Source organism: Dermacentor andersoni, chromosome 7 (genome assembly GCF_023375885.2).
Source record: "Dermacentor andersoni chromosome 7, qqDerAnde1_hic_scaffold, whole genome shotgun sequence".
NCBI lineage: Eukaryota > Metazoa > Arthropoda > Arachnida > Ixodida > Ixodidae > Dermacentor > Dermacentor andersoni.
This window is the reverse complement of record NC_092820.1, coordinates 105454134-105472350: the sequence shown is the minus strand read 5'-3', so window position 1 is coordinate 105472350 and position 18217 is coordinate 105454134. Positions and strand designations below refer to the sequence as shown.

The 18217-nt window shown below is 45.2% G+C and overlaps 1 protein-coding gene across 6 annotated transcripts in view; it reads right to left on the bottom strand.

Moving 5' to 3' along the window:
• Positions 1-9936, bottom strand: part of LOC129385670 (uncharacterized) — a 124726-nt gene extending 114790 nt beyond the window's left edge. The window contains exons 1-2 of one of the 6 annotated variants that reach the window (XM_055072555.1): positions 9848-9936; positions 8773-8836 (exon numbers count right to left, since the gene is read on the bottom strand). In XM_055072555.1, the coding sequence (XP_054928530.1) occupies positions 8773-8836; positions 9848-9867 (84 nt within the window). In that variant the 5' untranslated portion in view covers positions 9868-9936. Of the gene's footprint in view, positions 1-8772; positions 8837-9743; positions 9783-9820 lie in introns of those variants that run through there. The other 5 variants (XM_055072558.2, XM_055072557.2, XM_055072559.2 and 2 more) reach the window with 5 other exon arrangements.
• Between the last annotated feature and the right edge of the window lie 8281 nt (positions 9937-18217).

The following is an 18217-nucleotide window of genomic DNA, read 5'->3' as shown; positions in this document are numbered from 1 at the left end:
GCCCAACCGATGTCAGTCTGCAGTGCCTCATTTGAGGTTTCACCGTAGGCCCCCAAAGCCAACGAGCAAGATCTTTGGTTAACTTACAACCATCACAAGATATTAAATTTGAAACACAGAATGACATGAGCTAAAGTTAGTGCTGGCACCATTGCTCCATGTCAGATTCCACCCTCCACCTGATATTTATTGTGGTGCCAAAGTTTTGCTCTATGTTTCACTGCTGTTGCATTCCTTTTCCCCATTATTTTTGGTTTATCTTGGGGGATGCTTGAGACAGGCTTTCCTTACTTTGTGTACACGTCGAGGTATTGATATTACTTCACTATGATTATTTGTTGTCCGGTCGTGTCGATCCCCACCTGGTGGAGTGCAGCACCGTCCCTCGACTGAACAAGACACTAAGCTTCTCCAGAATTGCTGTGCAGTCTCAGTGATGTGCCATGAACACGCCTATCCAGGGGTGACACTGCCGTGAACTTTCTTGGGCTGTAGGCTAGGTGAAATAAGAGTGGCAGTAGGGAATGAATGAATTCAGTGTATTTACAAGGCAAACGACGATTTGACTGCTAGGCACGCCGTAGTGAGAGACTCCGGATTAACTTTGACCCCCAGGAGATCGGTAATGTGCCCCCAATGAAATGGAGACGGGAATTTTCGCATTTCATCTCCATCGAAATGCAGCCGCCACGGCCCAGATTTGATCTCACTATCTCGAGCTTAGATAGCCGCTAAGGCACCGCGGCAGTTGGCGGTATGGACGTTGACAGGGCAAACATTGGGCTCTGCCATGGAGCGAGCTACAGAAAAGCGAGCGGGTAATGAACAGGCGCGCAACCTTGTAGTAGTAGCGGGCGGGCTAAATGACGTGCAAAACTTCTAGAAAAGGGTCAGGACAAGCCCAGCGTTTGGCGAAGGGTGCGTACCATCTGCGCGAGATGTCCTCTCGGGTGAAGTTTGTGGTGTGCATGGTGCCGGAGGTGCCTTTACGTGACGCTTACGTGCGAAGAGCGGTTGCGGCCGGTAATGAGGTCTATGGATGGCGATCCCAGACAAATGGAAGCACGCATGGAAGTCAGAAGGCGTAGTGGTTTTCAAGGAGGCGGAATCCACTTCAGGGGCTGGCGTCTTGCTGGTCGTCCAATTGCTTGCTGGGGGGGGGGGAGGCTACGGGCGCTCAAGATGCCTAGGTAGGTAGTAATGAACAAGACGGCCTCCTAGGGAAACCTCGGACAAGCATAGCCATCAATAAGAGAAAAGGGAGGGACGGAAAAGACAGAGCTCGCCGCGAAATAGGATACATAAACAGGCTATGCTGCAGAAACAAGAAAAATTAGTTACAGATTAAGGAACAGGTAAAGAGAGAACCAGTGGGTGCGTATACCGTTACTCACAAATAGGCGTGTATGCCATTACTCAAACGCTCCTTAGAGACATAGAAAAGCCACGAATGGTTGCTAATTGGGTTTGGGAAGGGTGCAACAGAGAGAAATCGGAAATCGCGGGTGGGGAAGTAGGAATGCTCATAAATCTCAGAACTGCTGATATTAGGGCTTCAGGATGGATGCCGAAATTATCCTGTTAGTTGACATGAATGTCCACATAGAGGATCTAGACAATTAGACCCACAACGACTGAAAGTAAATGCTAGACATCTGTGAGGAATGTAACCTCGTTATTGTGAATACGGGGCCTAAATATAATGGCTAGATCACATGCGATGATGAAGATGGGATATCGACCATTGATTACTGCCTCATGACAAAAGGAATTTACGATAAATTGCGAAACTGGTCAATGACGAGGAAGTGTATAGTAGCACATGGAGTTGCCATAAACTCATCATATTGAAAATGGGCTATGTGAGTGCGAAATAGAGCAACTGGTGAATCTTGGCTACACCAAATTTGAACGCTGAACAAATAACAAATACAGTTACAAGAGCAGAGAAAGAACTTAGCAAATGGCCAAGCAAGCAGTGGGAATATAGTGAGCTTCTAAGCGTAATAAGGAGATAAATAAGGAAACAAAAGGAACACATTTGTTAGAATGGTGAAAGGACACCGCAAAGCTGCTGGAACATGGAGATGTCTGTAGCATTCCATGAATGACAGAAAGCACCATGAGAGCAGCGTAAAAAAAGCGCAGTTGCCGCAGGGTGAAGTAGACAGACTGCACAGGCTGCATTTCCCTCTGTATCTCTACGCGCGTTCGTCCCTTGCTCCGTTGGCGTGCCTCATAATCAGAAAGTGGTTTTGGCACGTAAAACCCCATATTTTAATTTTTTTCCTTGCTCCGCAGAAAACGAATCACACTTCCTTGCTCGTACACCACGGACGCGTAAAACACAACCGCCGCCTTCAAGAAATGACAGCAGCGCCATGGAGCGAAGTTACCGGCTGATAAGACCGGGCCATCCCAAGAAAGGTCCACCGCTGGGAATGGCTATGTTGACTTCGTATTTACGGCGACAATCTGGGTAACGAAATGGGGCAAAGGCTTTCTGATTCACCGTCGTACGAGAGCGAATTCTTTCTTTCTAATTGGTATTCATTGGTAATCTCTGAAGCAACCTTCCGCAAAGTTATAATTTTGCAGTAAGCATTTCAGAAAATTGACACCAATTTGTCTGCATCATTGTTGTCATTGGTAACATAGAGTAACGATACAGTGACTTTATGCTTATGTTTGCTTATGAGTAAATAAAGATTGATTTATTATGCTGTGTACTATCAACGGTACCACAGCACCATATACACGCACCTCTTGGAATTATGCCTGAAGAATCATGCAGTCTGCCACAAGTGTGGCTTCTAATAGTTCGCAAGGGCTCAATTACAAGATGTATAGCTTCCTCGGCAAACAGCAAAGCTTTGTTCTACAATATTTCATTGCATTATTGCCATCAGTTGCCATAACTCATTCTATTGAACCATATTAAACCAAATTGCAAAGGCAAGTTGCCTCCTTGCTTGAAACAACGTTCGCATTTGGCTTGGCGTTTAAAGTACTTTCATATATTGGCGACCCGCTTCTGCTTCAGGTACTTCAAATGAAAATAGGGACTGCAAGATAAGTAGACTACGACACATCCTGGTCTGACACCACGACAATCACGTGTTAGCTTGACAGATTGAATTTTTCCTAATTCCCCACATTGAATGTCAGGAAAAGCGCGATGAAAGAAAAAAATGGCGTTAGGTAATAAATTTGTGCAGAACATTTTATCAACCTCTAATATCAAGTGTCATGGCAGATCCAGTAAACACAACAAAACATGCTTTGCTCAGTTCTGTGCCAGCCATCCCTGCTTGTAATTTCATATGGGTGGATGTCTGATTTTCCGTTTAGTAATTACTTCTCGCCACCTTGCGGGTTTTCGGAGAACTACTACGCCAAACACTTGTCTTTGCTTCGTGTTGTCGACAAATTCGACTTCGCCCTGCCATCTGCTAGCCGCCTTGTTAGCTCAGATGGTAGAGCGGCTGCCCCGGAAAGACGCTCGGCTCGGGTTCGAGTACCGGATCACGACGAATTTTTCATCGACTTTGAGGCAATTCTTTCGAGGAACGCTTACGGGATTCCATTGTAGCAATTGCTACAATCGGGTGGATGTCAGATTTTCTGTTTACTAAGAACTTTCATGTAGTACGCTTGCTTGTTCTTAAGCTTGCTCTTAAGACAAAGGCTTGATGAATCACTCAGAAAAGCTCCATTGAATGAGAACCCGAATTCAACTTCCAGTACTACCTACTCCCAACAGCCACACGAAATAAAAGCATCAATTGGTGCAGTCAGAAATGAAACTTTCTCTGCCACAAAGAATTCGTGAATCTGGAAATCCTAATTTTTCTTAGCTTCATGTTCAAGGAATGCTTGCTTAGCTTTCAGCTCCACATCACATCTAAATCGAATACTTTCAACTCGGGGTGCCTTTATGTAACCCATTATTTCTGCGGTTAATGCACTGGCGCCAGTTTTGCATGCCAAAAGGCGGCGCAATACAGAAGCTGTTATTTGACCCTGACGTTCCTGGATCCATCTTGGGCATTGGGGCTCACAACGTGCTTCTTTTTCAAGAGTGGCACACTGTTCCTTTGACAAGCCCAGATTCATGGCTGCTTTTGTGTCCATACCAGAGTAAATGCCTCTGAGTGGATGCCGTGTTCTTATTTGTTGGTTGTTGACTGACCTCACTGGAACTTGTTCGGCTGATTCAAAGGAACAATAAGTACCCTCAGTATCCGTAATCGAGCTGATAACAAGTGTGCTTGGTGCACATGACTGCAAGAGTCAAGAAGGATACTTGAATACAACTGGTTTATGGGAAGCTGTAATGATAAAATGAATTTTTTTGAAGCTGGTTAACAAAAACTATGAAAAATATCTAATGCTGACAAATCAAGAATGCCTGATGAAGATACTAGCAGCTGCGCGATACATGCACACAGTGCTATGAAGGCTTATAACCTTACCTCTACTTTATGATTGAAGCTGCGAGGTTGTTTCGAGCTCCAACAGTCTACAGCTTCTGGCGACCTGAGGATTGCTTGGTGTGCACCTTGTACAAATTTGACTCGAAAGAATATTCAGACGCTTGTCTGCTCCCGCGTGCTCCACTAACTTCGATATCAATGTCACGAGAACACAGCACTATAAATTAGAGACGGCGCTTCGCAAATACACCAGTTTAGCTTTAGAAGTGCCTTGATTTTGCGCAAACGACTTCGTGGTCTCCACTGGGCTCTTCAGCACACTTCACGAACACCTCGACAATTTGCAGAAAGGCGCAATTTCAAACGGTTCTAATATTCCCACAATCGCGCGAACTGCTCGTACCTCAATGATACCAGACATGGAAGCTACCCCATTTTCCACCGCTGTATTCGCCAGCATTCCTACCCATACTACAACATATGCAGCCACACAAACACCAAGCTTGCCACTCCGCGTTAGTTAAAACAGTAAATAAGGAGAACACACAACACACCACGTATTACTATACGTATGCTAGTCGTGCGGAAGGTAGATGTCTTACTGCAGTAGTTGGCGCTGGCTACGAGCATGTAATATCACACAGGGGAGTTCCTACCTCATCCAACGCGGAGGCTCTTGCAATTCTCGAATCAGTCCTGCAGTCTCACCAACCTACCGAACACATATTATCCGCACCGATAGCCAAGATGCATGTCACATGTATCGCGACTACCAGCCATGTCGGCATAGATACAGTCTACTTCAAAAAGTAAAATTGGTCCAGAAGAAACAGGCCAAGCTAGACGCAGTAAGGGCAAAAGCAGATCATTTAAGCCGGGTGCTTGCAAACAAATATTCAACCTTTAAACAGAGGAATGAAGAAGACAGAGGTAATGAATGAAACCGTAACTAATGTTGCTTGAGAAGCAGCCACTCAAGTAGAAGGCAAGGCAGAAAGCTCTTCCAAGTAAGAAGAGACTTACTAAAAAAAACGACAAAGATTGAACGTGTCCAGCTCAAGCGACAAGATAGAATACGCGGAAGCGTCAATACTGACCAAGAAGTAGTAAGCAGGGTTATTTGAAATTATAAAGTGAGAAATACTGGACCCAGCATGAAATATGCGAGAAGAAAGTTTGGCAAGAGAAGCCAAGATATTTGCACTGAAATATAAGCAGGGTAACATCATCAGCAATTTCGAAGATATAGTAAAAGCAGCGGAAGAATTCTATACTGACCTGTACAGTACCCAGAGCAGCCACGATACCTCCACAGAGGCTCCTTCTATAATTAGCGGTGAAGTTAGAAGGCCCTTGCAAGATATGAAACGGGGAAAAGCGGCAGGAGCAGATGGAATAACAGTCGACTTAATCAAAGATCAAGGAGATATCATGGTTGAGAAGCTTGTGGCTCCTTCGACGAAATGTATCAAGCCTTGAAGGGTCCCACAGAAGTGGAAGAATGCCAAAATTATACTAATCGACAAAAAGGGACTTTAAGCAATTGAAAAATTATCGACCCATTAGCTTACTTCCAGTATTGTATGAATTATTCAGAAAGCTAATTTTTAATAGAATAAAGGCAACAATTGACTTCAGTGAACCGAGAGAACAAGCTAGCTTCAGGAAGGGAGACTCAACAATGAATCACATCCATGCCATCTATCACGTTCTCTGGAAATCTTCCGAGTATAATCAGCCTCTCTATATGTCTTTCATAGGTTACAAAAATACATTTCATTCAGAGGAGATACCTGCCGCCATATATACATTGCGTAATCAAGGAGTACACGAGGCATACATGGATATCTTGTAAATCTTGGAAATTATCTACGAAAATTGCACACCTACCTTGATTCTCCACAAGAAAAGTGGAACGATACCCATAAAGAGAGGGATCAGGGAAGGAAACACAATCTATCCAATGCTATTGATGGAATGTTTGGAAGAAGTATTCCAACTATTAAACTGGGAAGGCTTAGAAGTGAGGACCAGCGGCGAATATCTCAGCACCCTTCGGTTTGCAGATCACATTGTTCTGTTCAGCAGCACTGGGGACGAGTTACAACCAATGATTGAGGACCTTGCCAGTGAATGTGTCACAGTACGGTTGAAGATTAATATGCACAAAACAAATAATGATTAACAGCCTGCAAGATAACAAGAGCTCAAGATTTCCAATCAGCATTTAAAGTCTGTGAAGGAGTACGCTTACCTAAGTCAATTGCTCAACGCGGATTCTGATCGCGAGAAGGAAATTTAAAGCAGAATAAAAATGGCCTGGAGAGCATACGGCAGATATTGCCAGATCCTGACCGAAAGCTTAGCAGCGTCATTAAAAACAAAGGTGTACAATCAATGCGTTCTACCAGTACTAACTTATGGGGCAGAAGCTTGCAGATTGACAATGAACTTTGAGAAACAGGTAAAGAACGCGAAGGAGTGATGGAACGAAAAAATATACGCAATGAGTGAGGAAGGGTTTGGTGTGGATCAGAGAGCAAACGGGGATAGCCGATATTGTAAATGAGATTAATAGAAAGAAATGTAGCTGGGCAGACCATGTGATGCGAAGGCTACATACCCGTGGCCCATTAGGGTTACAAAATGTGGGCCAAGGAAAGAGAAGCGCAGTCGAGGACGACAGAAGATTAGGTGGGGTGATGAAATTAGGAAATGCGCGGGCGTAAGTGGGAATCGGCTGGCGCAGGACACAGGTAATGTTAAGTCGTAGGGAGAAGCCTTCGTCCTGCAGTGGGCATAAAATAGGATGATGATGATGCTGATGATGATGAGGATGTTGACGATGACCATGGCTTCAATGGTACTTGGATGCACACCTTTTGCAATGTGTTACTTTGTATTACATACCGGGACACCAAGGCACGGGGGCGAAGTCCCGAGCTCATCAGTTCACCTGCGTAGTTAGCTTTCCGGGTTCTCCGTGCCTATGACCATCCAAATTTAACCCAAGGTAACAGAGCAAGACTTTGCACAAGGAAAGCACATCATTTCAAAAAAAACTTCGCGCCAATGTCATGGCTCTTATTACTCCTCCTGCTATCCCCTCGCGAAAACGGAAAACTATTCTATGAAGACTCCATACAAACTCTGTAGTGTCTCGTCTTTTCTATCTCTATATTCAAGGGCTGCCTAGGTGTCCACATGTCCAAACTGTATGCAATATCTGTCTCTAGATCATTGCCTATGGCATTTACCACATTCATCCCAAGTTGTAGTCAGCCCTCTCCACCATTCTCTATAAGATCCAGCTACTGTCATGGACAGACTAGCTCACTCCACCATTCCATGGAACGAACACTGTCTGCGGGTGGTGATCCAGCACGTTAGAGACGTGCTGGGTGAGGACTGGTAGCTGACCGACCAGAGGAGAGCGCCGGACATTGGCGTAGAAATAAAAGTATTTCTCTCTCTCTCTCTCTCTCTGTGAGCGTCTTGAGACACCTAAGCACTTCTTATGAATTGTAAACACGAAAGAATTAATGCCGAGAAACTTGGTGCAATTTGATTTGGGCTTACCGTGGCGCAGTTATAACGCAGGTGAGAGCTTGCGCGGACAAGGAACGCACGGTTGACATAGAGTTCGGAGAGCGAAAGCGAGGCTGAGGTGGCGCGTTGCGGTGATACCCTCTCCTCTCACGCAACACCTGGCGTGGCAAGACAGCCAGATCGGCATCAGGTGTACCCTTTCGCCCACTCTCCTCTGTCGTGACCAACTGGTACGGTGACGTCGCCGCCAACGGGAACTCCGTGGAAACACACTTGTGACGAGGCGTCGCAGCCAATGGCAATGGAAGCTTAGATGCAGTTTCACTGCTATAGACGACAGCCGCTTGGCTCTTTCACTCAACAGGCCGTTTGTCACTTTTGCAGCAAAGAGACCGTCGGCGTCGGTCGGCTTTCAAAGCAAGAATTTCACCAATTTCGTTTGACCCGCAGGGCCATTCTATAGGTTTCTTTCTGGTTTGAAGTTCATCACCCAAAGCTGCTCAGCAGGAACGCTGACATGGGTGCACACAATGCTCATGGCACTAGTGGAAGCGAGAACGCCTCCACTAACGGCGCGTCCACCTGGCTTGCTCACTTTTGTTGGAGTCGAATTAACGCATTTCGCTTGCGTTAATTTGCACTGTTTAGACGAGCTGAGTGTGTGGTATTCGTAGCTTGTAAAACACCCGAACCTTCCTAAAACACACAGTAGTATTCGACACAAAGATGCGCGGGTGTACACATGCGTGCGTTTTTCTATTTATATGATTGTTTGTAAGCAACAAACCTGTAGTCGTGAGTTAGCGCTCGTGTTACGTCTGTCGTCTTTGTCCGCGTTTGAGTAGTTTGCGCTGTAAGTAATAATAAAGTATTTTATTCGCATTTATTTCCAAACCTAAAAATGCCTCGAAATGTGTACGGTGGTCAAGACTTATAGATTTCAAAGTTTGCATGCAAATTGGCGCCGGCTTTTTGGCCACTGGAAATAATATCGTTCATATTGGATGGGTGATTTGAGTCTCCTTTCCTTCCGCCATAATTAGTATATTATCGTGCAGCACTTGAACAGCTACTCTAAAAACGGTGTTTTAACGTAGAAACTGCGCCTATTTCAGGCACGTGGTAATAAGCGATCATGTGAGATCATTTGCCTAATTTATCGCTATGCACAAACATGTTCGGTTACAGAGCTGCTGTTTCACATTTATTCTTTCAAAAACGACATCAAGCTCTTCTGAGGATCACAGTGTCACATTCTCAAGCGCCAATATAGATGTGGCGCTTCAAGCGGCTACATGTGTCGCCGTAACGACTCAGATTGAAATTCGGCAGTGATATTTAAAAATTACGTTGTGACAGTAAAGCAAAATTACACAATGGATCTTGCATAAAAAAAAACAGATTTTGCAGCAGAAACTCATGAGTTCTTCAGAGTAAGCATGTTCTTTCAATAATTGCCAAAAGAAATGAAAAGTCTAAATGTGTGCTTGTCAATGACGAGCACATGCCCACAAAGCACATAACTTGCCATTCAATTTCGTTCCCATCAGTACCGGTGCTGTCCTGTTTCTGTTACACTACATGCTTGAAACTCAAATTTAACTTTCAATTTAAATTTAACTCAAATTTAAATTTTCATTGTGATGCGGGAAAAACTCGTACCAATTCATGCTCGCTTGCAGAAATTTCACAATTTGGCCGAGACAAACTAAAATTAAGTGTTTAGGAAACATGGATATTGGACGCAGTGTTACCTACTTCGTCACCGACAGTATCGAACATCTCAATGCTGTCGTTTCTAAACATCTTGTGTTAATGATACGAAAACTTGGTACCTCAATTTGAGGAAAACTGCAGCTCACCCTGTGTGCACCAGCCACATACGCACGCAAAAGGAACCTTCTAAAATTCTCCCGAATCTGCCTGGTCTGTCAGCCTTCTGAGGACTCAACATTAACGAAAATCAGGTGTTATATTAGGTGCAGACATTGATATAAATGTCTTCCGTTGTGAAATTGGGGACTTCTGAGAAAAATGAATTGAAGTTCGCATCTCAGACAATGTGAAAAGTTGTGAAACTTTGTTCTCAACTAGGCAACCGATCTGACAGTTCTAAATATCGTCTTGGTTTGGCGCACATTGCTTGTCACTGCTACAACAAGCTCATCCCTTAGTCGCTCTTAGAAAATATCACAAAACAGACTTGCGGTGGATAAACTTGGCACATTCATTCCCAGGTGTTAACGACATTTCAAAAATATAACGCTTGCTGCTTTTATGACACCAAAGCTGTCAAAGGGAGTGCGACAGCGGTTCTCGTTCGGCTCTGAAGAAAGCCGAAAGCCACCTGTGGAGCGTGGTCGGTGTCAAATGTCATTCAAATAACAGGCAGCAACGAAGCCCCAGTCCAAGCCCTCCAATTATACGTCCAAGGCATTGGTGAGCAAGCGCAGCCGAACACCGGCGTCACTGGTTAACTATCACACAAACAACCGGCTCTTTCCGTCCTAGAAAGTCTCCTGTCGTCTCGGTCCCCAATGGAAACGGCTCACACAAGGAAGCCATCACTGCGAATGAGTTCAGAATGAACTTGTCATAATAGGTAACTAGGTCCAGAAACAACTTCAGTTATGCTGCGTCCTGAGGTGACGGTACTTCAAGGATCGCATCGAGGTTTTCATTCTTCCGTCGTCAGCTACTTCCGTCGCTGGTCACCTTCTTATGCCGAAACTTCGATTTTTCGTGTTGCCGTCGCACTCCACCATATCGAAACCTCCGCAACACTTTCCGGGAAGCAGTTCGATCGTGGCACTTCTCCGCGATTATGACGTCGTCAAAGTACAGTTGGATTCCCAAAATTCCCAGCAGGAGTGTTTCCATACGCTGCTGGAAAAAAGATGTTGCCGAGGAAAGCACCAAGGGAGGCTGCTAAACCAGACAAGGTCTTTCGGCATGAAATGCATCGTCATCATACTGCCATAACCATGCCATCATTGTCATGGCCGACTCTAGTGACCTAGTGTCATAGAAAGAGGGGCAATCGCTAAGACGCTGTATGTCGCACGTAGAAGCAATGGAAATTCCAGAATCACCATTACAGATTGCAAATAAAAATTACTGCTGCAGTATGGTGGCCTGCTCCATTGCATAAATGCTCATCTTACTAAATTGTACGTTATTAGATGGGTTCTGCCGGAAATTTTTATTTTTACTACACGCTGCAAGTACTCCACGAATGCAAACATTCGTAGACTACTAAGCGTAAGACAAAAAGTTCAATTATATTTTTATTGTTCCAGTTCTTGATGGTGCGGTTTCATGGCGTCTACATCTAGTTTTCTGCTTCCTGTAAACGAAAAAGGAGTCGATGGATTGCACCCAGTATCGGCGTATACCTGAACATAGCGGGAGATTGGCCAAAGCGGCGCGCGAACACATAGAGGAAAGTGAGCTGTTTTCTGTAGCAGGAGCCAGAGGCGCTGCTTGGTAAACTGGAGGATTGTTCCTGGTCGGTCTAGCAGCGGGCGTCTGCTACGCGCTTGAATGCAACACGATAGCGATAAAGGCCCCGGGTCGCAGAAAATCCGACGTCGGCGTCGCGCTACCAGTGTCGACAACTGTATCGGCAGAAACAATAGCGAACGACGCAAATCCAACCACGTATGCCTAACCACGCAGACCCTCCATGTAGCGCAATTGAACTGAATTTCTCCAAGTAAAATACGCTAGAAAAATCATAAAGTACAACTTGCGCACAGCTTACAGACATGATAGCATTGGGTTGTAATTTGAATATACGAGAAAACATAATTACGTTACGCGGAAACTGAAATGCAAACTCCTTTTCCAGCATTTCTACTATCGACAGACCAGCCACAACGTCCGAGATTCGCGCGCCCCGGCGTGCACAAATCTCTGAGGCCACGGAGTGGTGCGCCCGGTTCCTTACAACACCTCCACGTTGCGCTCGTCTCCACAGCATCGCGGCCCACGACGAGGCCGCGTTTCTACCAGAAAGCTCTGCTTCGTGCACAGCGTTCGCCGGAAGCGTTTCCTGGTAAACATTAAGGTTACATGAGCTGCAGGTGCCGGGAAGCTTGACAAGAATCAGGGGTATGTGAAAGCTATCGCGTTCCACTCCTAAAGGCAAAGCATAAGTGTGCTGCAAGTTTTTTTCACCATTGTTAGCCATTAATGCGATAAAGTAGGCCATGTGAAGTATCACGTAACTGCAAAATAATACTGCAGTGACTCGCTGCAGAAACCACGCGTGCGGGCGTTTTCAACTCTGCGAAATTATATACTTCTTTCCCTGTCTGCAATTTTTCCACCGCAATGGACCAAAGTCACGTATCATTGCAGGTATTCATTGCACGTGTAGTTATTCGTGCTCGATGTAATATAATAGGCGTCCCACGTAAGTTGCACTAATTTTTAAAGATATGCAAATACTAGGCAGCTGGACACAAGTAAGGCAATGTTGTTTTCTGTTGCGTAGAGATACTCAGGTTATTTTTGTATTCCGCCTATATACTCAATTAGTATAAATCAACTCCTCAAATGGGAAGAAATGAGTCGTCAGGGCAAATGGCATCCTGTAGACACGATGAACAATCTGAGTCATCTCCTATAGCAGGCAGCATTGCAACCGACATGGTTTAGGGTAGAACTTCTTTCGTCAGGTCAAAATTGACGACGGGGAGGCATGTCCGGTTATCGGCGTCGGTGATGACGGAGCGTTGCACAGTGATATTACGCGTCAACAGGACATCAGGAACAGGTATGGCGACGTAATTACCGTCGGGCGCAGGAAAAGATGACAGCAAATCGACGAAAGTCAAGGTGGCAGGCGGACGAAGGTGGTTGTACTAATGTTGTTCGGCAGGTCGGCAAAAATATGCGCGAGCAGAGGAAGTTCGAGGCATAGAGTACCGGAAGAACAGTCGATCTAAGCTGAATGCGCCGTAGGAAAGTCGAGTCAGAGGATTATGTCATGGGGACAACTGGTAAGCACTATAAAGAACAGGAACGTGGCAGTCGGCGATACTTATACGGGAAGTACACATGCCAGTGACGTCAACAGTGCTGTTATCGGCCACGCGTGCGGCTCGTGTAGTAGCAGGCTTGAAAACCTTCCTCAGCCGAAGACGGAGGTTACAACATATTATTTACACCTGGGATCCAATATCTATTAACGCCGTCAAAGGGAGACCGTCGTCGTGAACATGAATTTCCTTTCGTTGGGAGCGTCAATGGAGGATTTCGACACGATGAAGATGGTACACCATTATATATATATATATATATATATATATATAGAGAGAGAGAGAGAGAGAGAGAGAGAATGACGTGAGGTGTGCGCATTGCAAATTGATCTTTTCAATGCGCGCCGCCTCGGATTGCTCTGCCACCTCTACCCTGTCGGCACTGACGACACGCCAATAAGAAGAGCCCCACTGCTGTAAACATATACGTAATTTTCCTTTGGGCTTCTGCAGCACGTGTTCGTTTTTCGTATGATTTACCGCAAAGCCTTACACGCAGGGTTCCTGTTAAGGGCAATGGAGCAAGCGGTGCGCAGTGCGCGTTGGATGGGGGTTATGTAGATGCCGGCGGCAGACCAATAAACAAGGACACATTCTTTTATTTATTGTGATAATAACACGTTAATTTATCGTAAAATATTCATTGTAGGTTATGCAGTGCGGGCGCCGGTGGTTCCTACTGTAAAGATCGCCTCCCTTGCAGATTACCTTCTTACCACGGCAAAACGAAAGGCTGAAAAATTCGTCTGTGAAAGTTTATCGAATGTTTGATGTTTATTGGCGCAAGGGCTAAATTTCGCCAAAGAGCGCTATGCTTCGGGTAATGAGGTCGCAGTGTAGTTATGGGTTCTATGAAGTCAGTGGGACGTCGCTGTAAAGGTGCCTTAAAGAAAGTCGCTCTAAAACTAGTAAAATCTGTATAATAAGATTATGGCGATGACATATGACGTGTACTATGAAGATTAAGATGCGTTTCAAAAGAATGATACGATGTATGAAATATATCAGATTCTAAGATTGGCTAGAGCACTAGTGCCTCCTTGAGCCCTTGAAACACAAGGGCCTGGAGGCATGTTCCATGCAAAACACTTATCGCAGCGGCGTCCTCTGGAAAGAGGATGCTCTACGAATTTAATGGACTTATAACACGTAAGATAAGATCATTTAAGAAACGGAGGACTTCCTTAGTGTTAAAAAGCGGCTTCTTACCGAGAAACATAGCCGGTTGAAGGGGGATGTAAAGACGGTATGCAATAGGGAAATGTTTTTTCCCTCAACTTCAGCCTTCCGACAATCCAGGAGCGCGTGGAGGATAGTCGGCCTCTCAGCACATCTACCACAGGTTGGAGATTCATTTCCAGAAAGTAGAAAATTATGGGTCCCAAATGTGTGTCCTATTCTGAGTCGACAGAATAGGACATATGTTCGCCATGATTTTGTTACGGATGGCCAAAAACCTAACTGCGGCTTTGTCACGTGCAGCTTATTATTTGTTTCCTCGTCCCACAAGCGTTGCCAGTGGTTCCGCAGTTTCCTTCGTAAGGGAGGCTTCAGATCAGCAGTAGGGAACGCAGCGGTAAAAGCAGCTTGCGATGTAATTGACCTGGCCATTTTGTCTGCTAGAACATTTCCATCAGTGCCAAGATATGCTTGTTAGATATGTATGCTCTACAAAGAACGGAGTAGAGCTCAATAAGTAGAGGGTTCTTGTGTTTACATAGTGACTTCAGGTTTTTACGTTGCTTAGAGAGTCTGTAAATATGACTGCTTTTTCGAGTTTGTGATTTTAATATATGCTTCACTGTCGACAATAGTGCATGGGCGTCTGCCGTAAATCTACTAGTTTCCGACTGCAGTGCGCCGGGTCCTGAAAAAGGTGGGCAAATGGCTGCGTAAGCAACCCCTGCATTCGACTTGGAAGCGTCCTTATGAAACTAAGTGCAAGAGTACTTATACTGTAGTTCTAAAAAATGCATTTCAATATGTGCCGCTGGCGTATGTTTCGTGACATCTACAAACGACATATCACAGTCTATGAGCTGCCATTGCCACCGCGGAAACAGTTTCGCCTGAGTCATAGGACAATTTTCAAGAAGTAGAACAACCATTTCCTTAATAAGATTTCTCATACGCAAAGCAAACGGCTTGCTCACTGCAGGTTGGTAATGGAAGAGCTTAGCAGCGGCGACATTGTTTATGGTTGAATAAGAAGGATGCTCAATCTTCGCTTGTGCTCGGCGAAAATATGTGAAGCTTCTATATGACCGCTGCATATGAAGTCACCACTGATTTGACTCTACGTAGAGGCTCTGGATCGGACTTGCCCTAAAATCACCGGTCGTGAGACGGATAACCAGATGGTGGATGGGGTCTAGGACTTTTTATGCACTTGATGCAGCAGAACTATAAATTATTGCTCCGTAATCAAGGTGCGTGCGGACAAGACTGTTATATAAGTTTAGAAGGCACTTTGATCGCTACCCCATGTAGTGTGTGACAGAAGGTTGAGAAGGTTCATTGTTTTCAGGCATCTTATTTTCAAATTTTGAATATGGCGAATAAACGTGAGCTTTGAGTCTAAACTGATTCCCACGAATTGATATTGGCTGCTCACAGAGCGTTGGTCTCCTTTGATCGTAACACTAGGCAACGGTGCTACCCAACTCTTTTTTGAGAAGAGTACGCAGGTACTTTTTTGGTGTTTATTTTGAAGCCGTTCTCATCCGCCCATTTAGACAATTTGTTTATCCCAAGCAGCACTTGTCGTTCGCAGACAGCAATATTTCATGATTTGAAACTAACTTGTACATCATAAACATAAACGCAATAAAATATCGCGTGTGGAACGATGGTATGCAGGCTGTTCATTTTTACAATAAACAGTGTGCAACTAAGTACGCCCCCTTGTGGAACACCAGTTTCGTAGGTGAATGATTTAGATAAGACATTTCCAAGGTTTACGCGAGCAGTACGGCTACACAAATAACTTTTCATTGTGTTTAACGTGTTTTCACGGCCACCCATCGCGAAAGATGGAGGAGGATCCCGAATTGCCATGTCGTGCCATACGCTCTCTCCAGGCCTAGAAATCCTGAAAGTAAAAAATGGTTGAATGAACGCGTCTCTAATGCTTGCCTCGATGCGAACAAGTGGGTCTATTGTAGACCTTCCCTCTCGGAAACCGCATTGAAGGCAGTCTAGTTTGTTGTTTCTTTCTAGGAAGCTGATTAAGCGCCGGTTTACCATTTTTCAAAAAGTTTGCACAGACAGCGTGTTAGCGCTATTGACATGTAGCTGCTGGCTAAGGCCAGGTCTTTCCCTTGTTTAAGTACGGAGATGACTCTATCTTCTTTCCAGGACGATGGAATATACCCCGCCGCAGACATTGTATGGAAAAGAGATAGGAGTATTTCCAGTGCTTCAGGGTGTAGGTGCCTAATCATTTCGTATGTGATACGATCGCCACCTGGCGCCGAGTTGTTGCAAAAATTGAGAGACGCCTTAAGTTCCGCCAAAGTAAATCCACAATTATAAGCGTCATTCGATGACCATTTGCGGTTCAGGGGATGCCGCTCCTCGCGTTCTTTGTGTCGTAGAAATGTTTCCGTATAGCGCGATGCACTCGAGATATATTGAAAGTGTTCGCGTAGAGAATCCGCCTGATTTTGCAGGCTATCACTTTGGCTACTTACTAACGGTAGGGGATGTAACTCCCGTCCTCTTAACTTACTTACCTTATTCAATACTCTTGTTTCATCAGTGTACGAGGTTATACTGGGAATGTACCTAATCCAGCTTTCGCTCTTTGCCCGTCGACGTGTTCTCTGGCCTTGTGACTTGAAATGTTTGAAAGTAATAAGCTTTTCGGCGGTTGGACAATTTCGAAGCAATCTCCAGGCCTTATTTTGATTTCTCGTGCTTTCCGAAATCCGTCGTTCGACCATGGAGTGCGACGTTTACTTGTTAGTCCATTAGTTTGCTTGATGCATTTAGTTGCAGTGTCAATAATAAAGCCTGTTAGTATGCAACAGCGTCGACTACATTGAAACCAGCAATGCTATCTCCGCCTAAATACACCAGCTCTCTGAACAGTTCCCAGTTGCATGAGTTCATGTTCAATGGCGGAAAATGTGGCGAGCATCCATCCTGTTTCGTTAGGTTTAAAATAATTGGAAAGTGGTCGCTCACAAAGGAGTTATTCAGAACAGTCCACTCAAGATACGGAATTAGTGTGCTCGATACTACACTGAAGTCTATGGATGAGTACGTATTATGTGGCACACTGTAGAACGTTGACTCTTGTTAATTATGCATGCTCCTGAGGAGGAGAGAAAGTTTTCAATTAGGTGACCTGTCGCATCGCAACGAGAGTCTCCCCACAAAGTGTTATGCGCGTTTAATTCAGCGACAACTATGTAAGGCGCCGGAAGTTCATATATATAGTATTGAAATTCTGTTTTGTGAAGTTGGTAGTTAGGAGGAATGTATATAGAGCTTATAGTGACTAAGTTCTTAAACAACACCCGTCGGACAGCAACTGCCTCTAGGGGCGTACGGAGTCTTAATTCCCGGCAGGCAACTCCTTTGTCAACTATAATAGCCACACCTGCGCACGACAGGACCGTGTCATCACGGTCTTTACGAAAAATAGCCTACTGCCGGAGAAAATCAGTTTGCGTATGATTGAGGTGCATTTCTTGAACACACAGCACCTTCGGACTATATTCTTGTAGGAATTATTTATTGTCGTCGAGGTTATGTAGAAGTCCTCGTAAATTCCACTGTTGTATTTGTGTCTCTATTATATAAAATGTGTTGTGTGCTGGGTGTTTCAGAGACGAGGATCAGCTCACGTGCTCTTTGAGGCGCCGTGCTGGTCTTTTTTGGAGCGGTCTAGAGAGGCTCGCCACTCCTTAGGCGCTGGTGGCGCCGTCTGGATGGTTGTTGTGTTCATCGCGGCTCGCGAGGCGCTGGATAGGCGCTCTTGCGAGTGATGCGTTTGATGTGAAGGCCTCGTCTTCGTAGACGAAACCTTTGAGGCCACCATTCCAGAGGTAGATGGCCTGTTCTCCTGAGGCAGCGGAGCACCGCTAGAAGTAGCCGCCAGTAGGGGGGTGGGGAGCGGATGGCGTCACTGCCGCCTCACTGGGTGTGGGTCGGACTGCCGTCGGAGTCCATTGTGGCGCT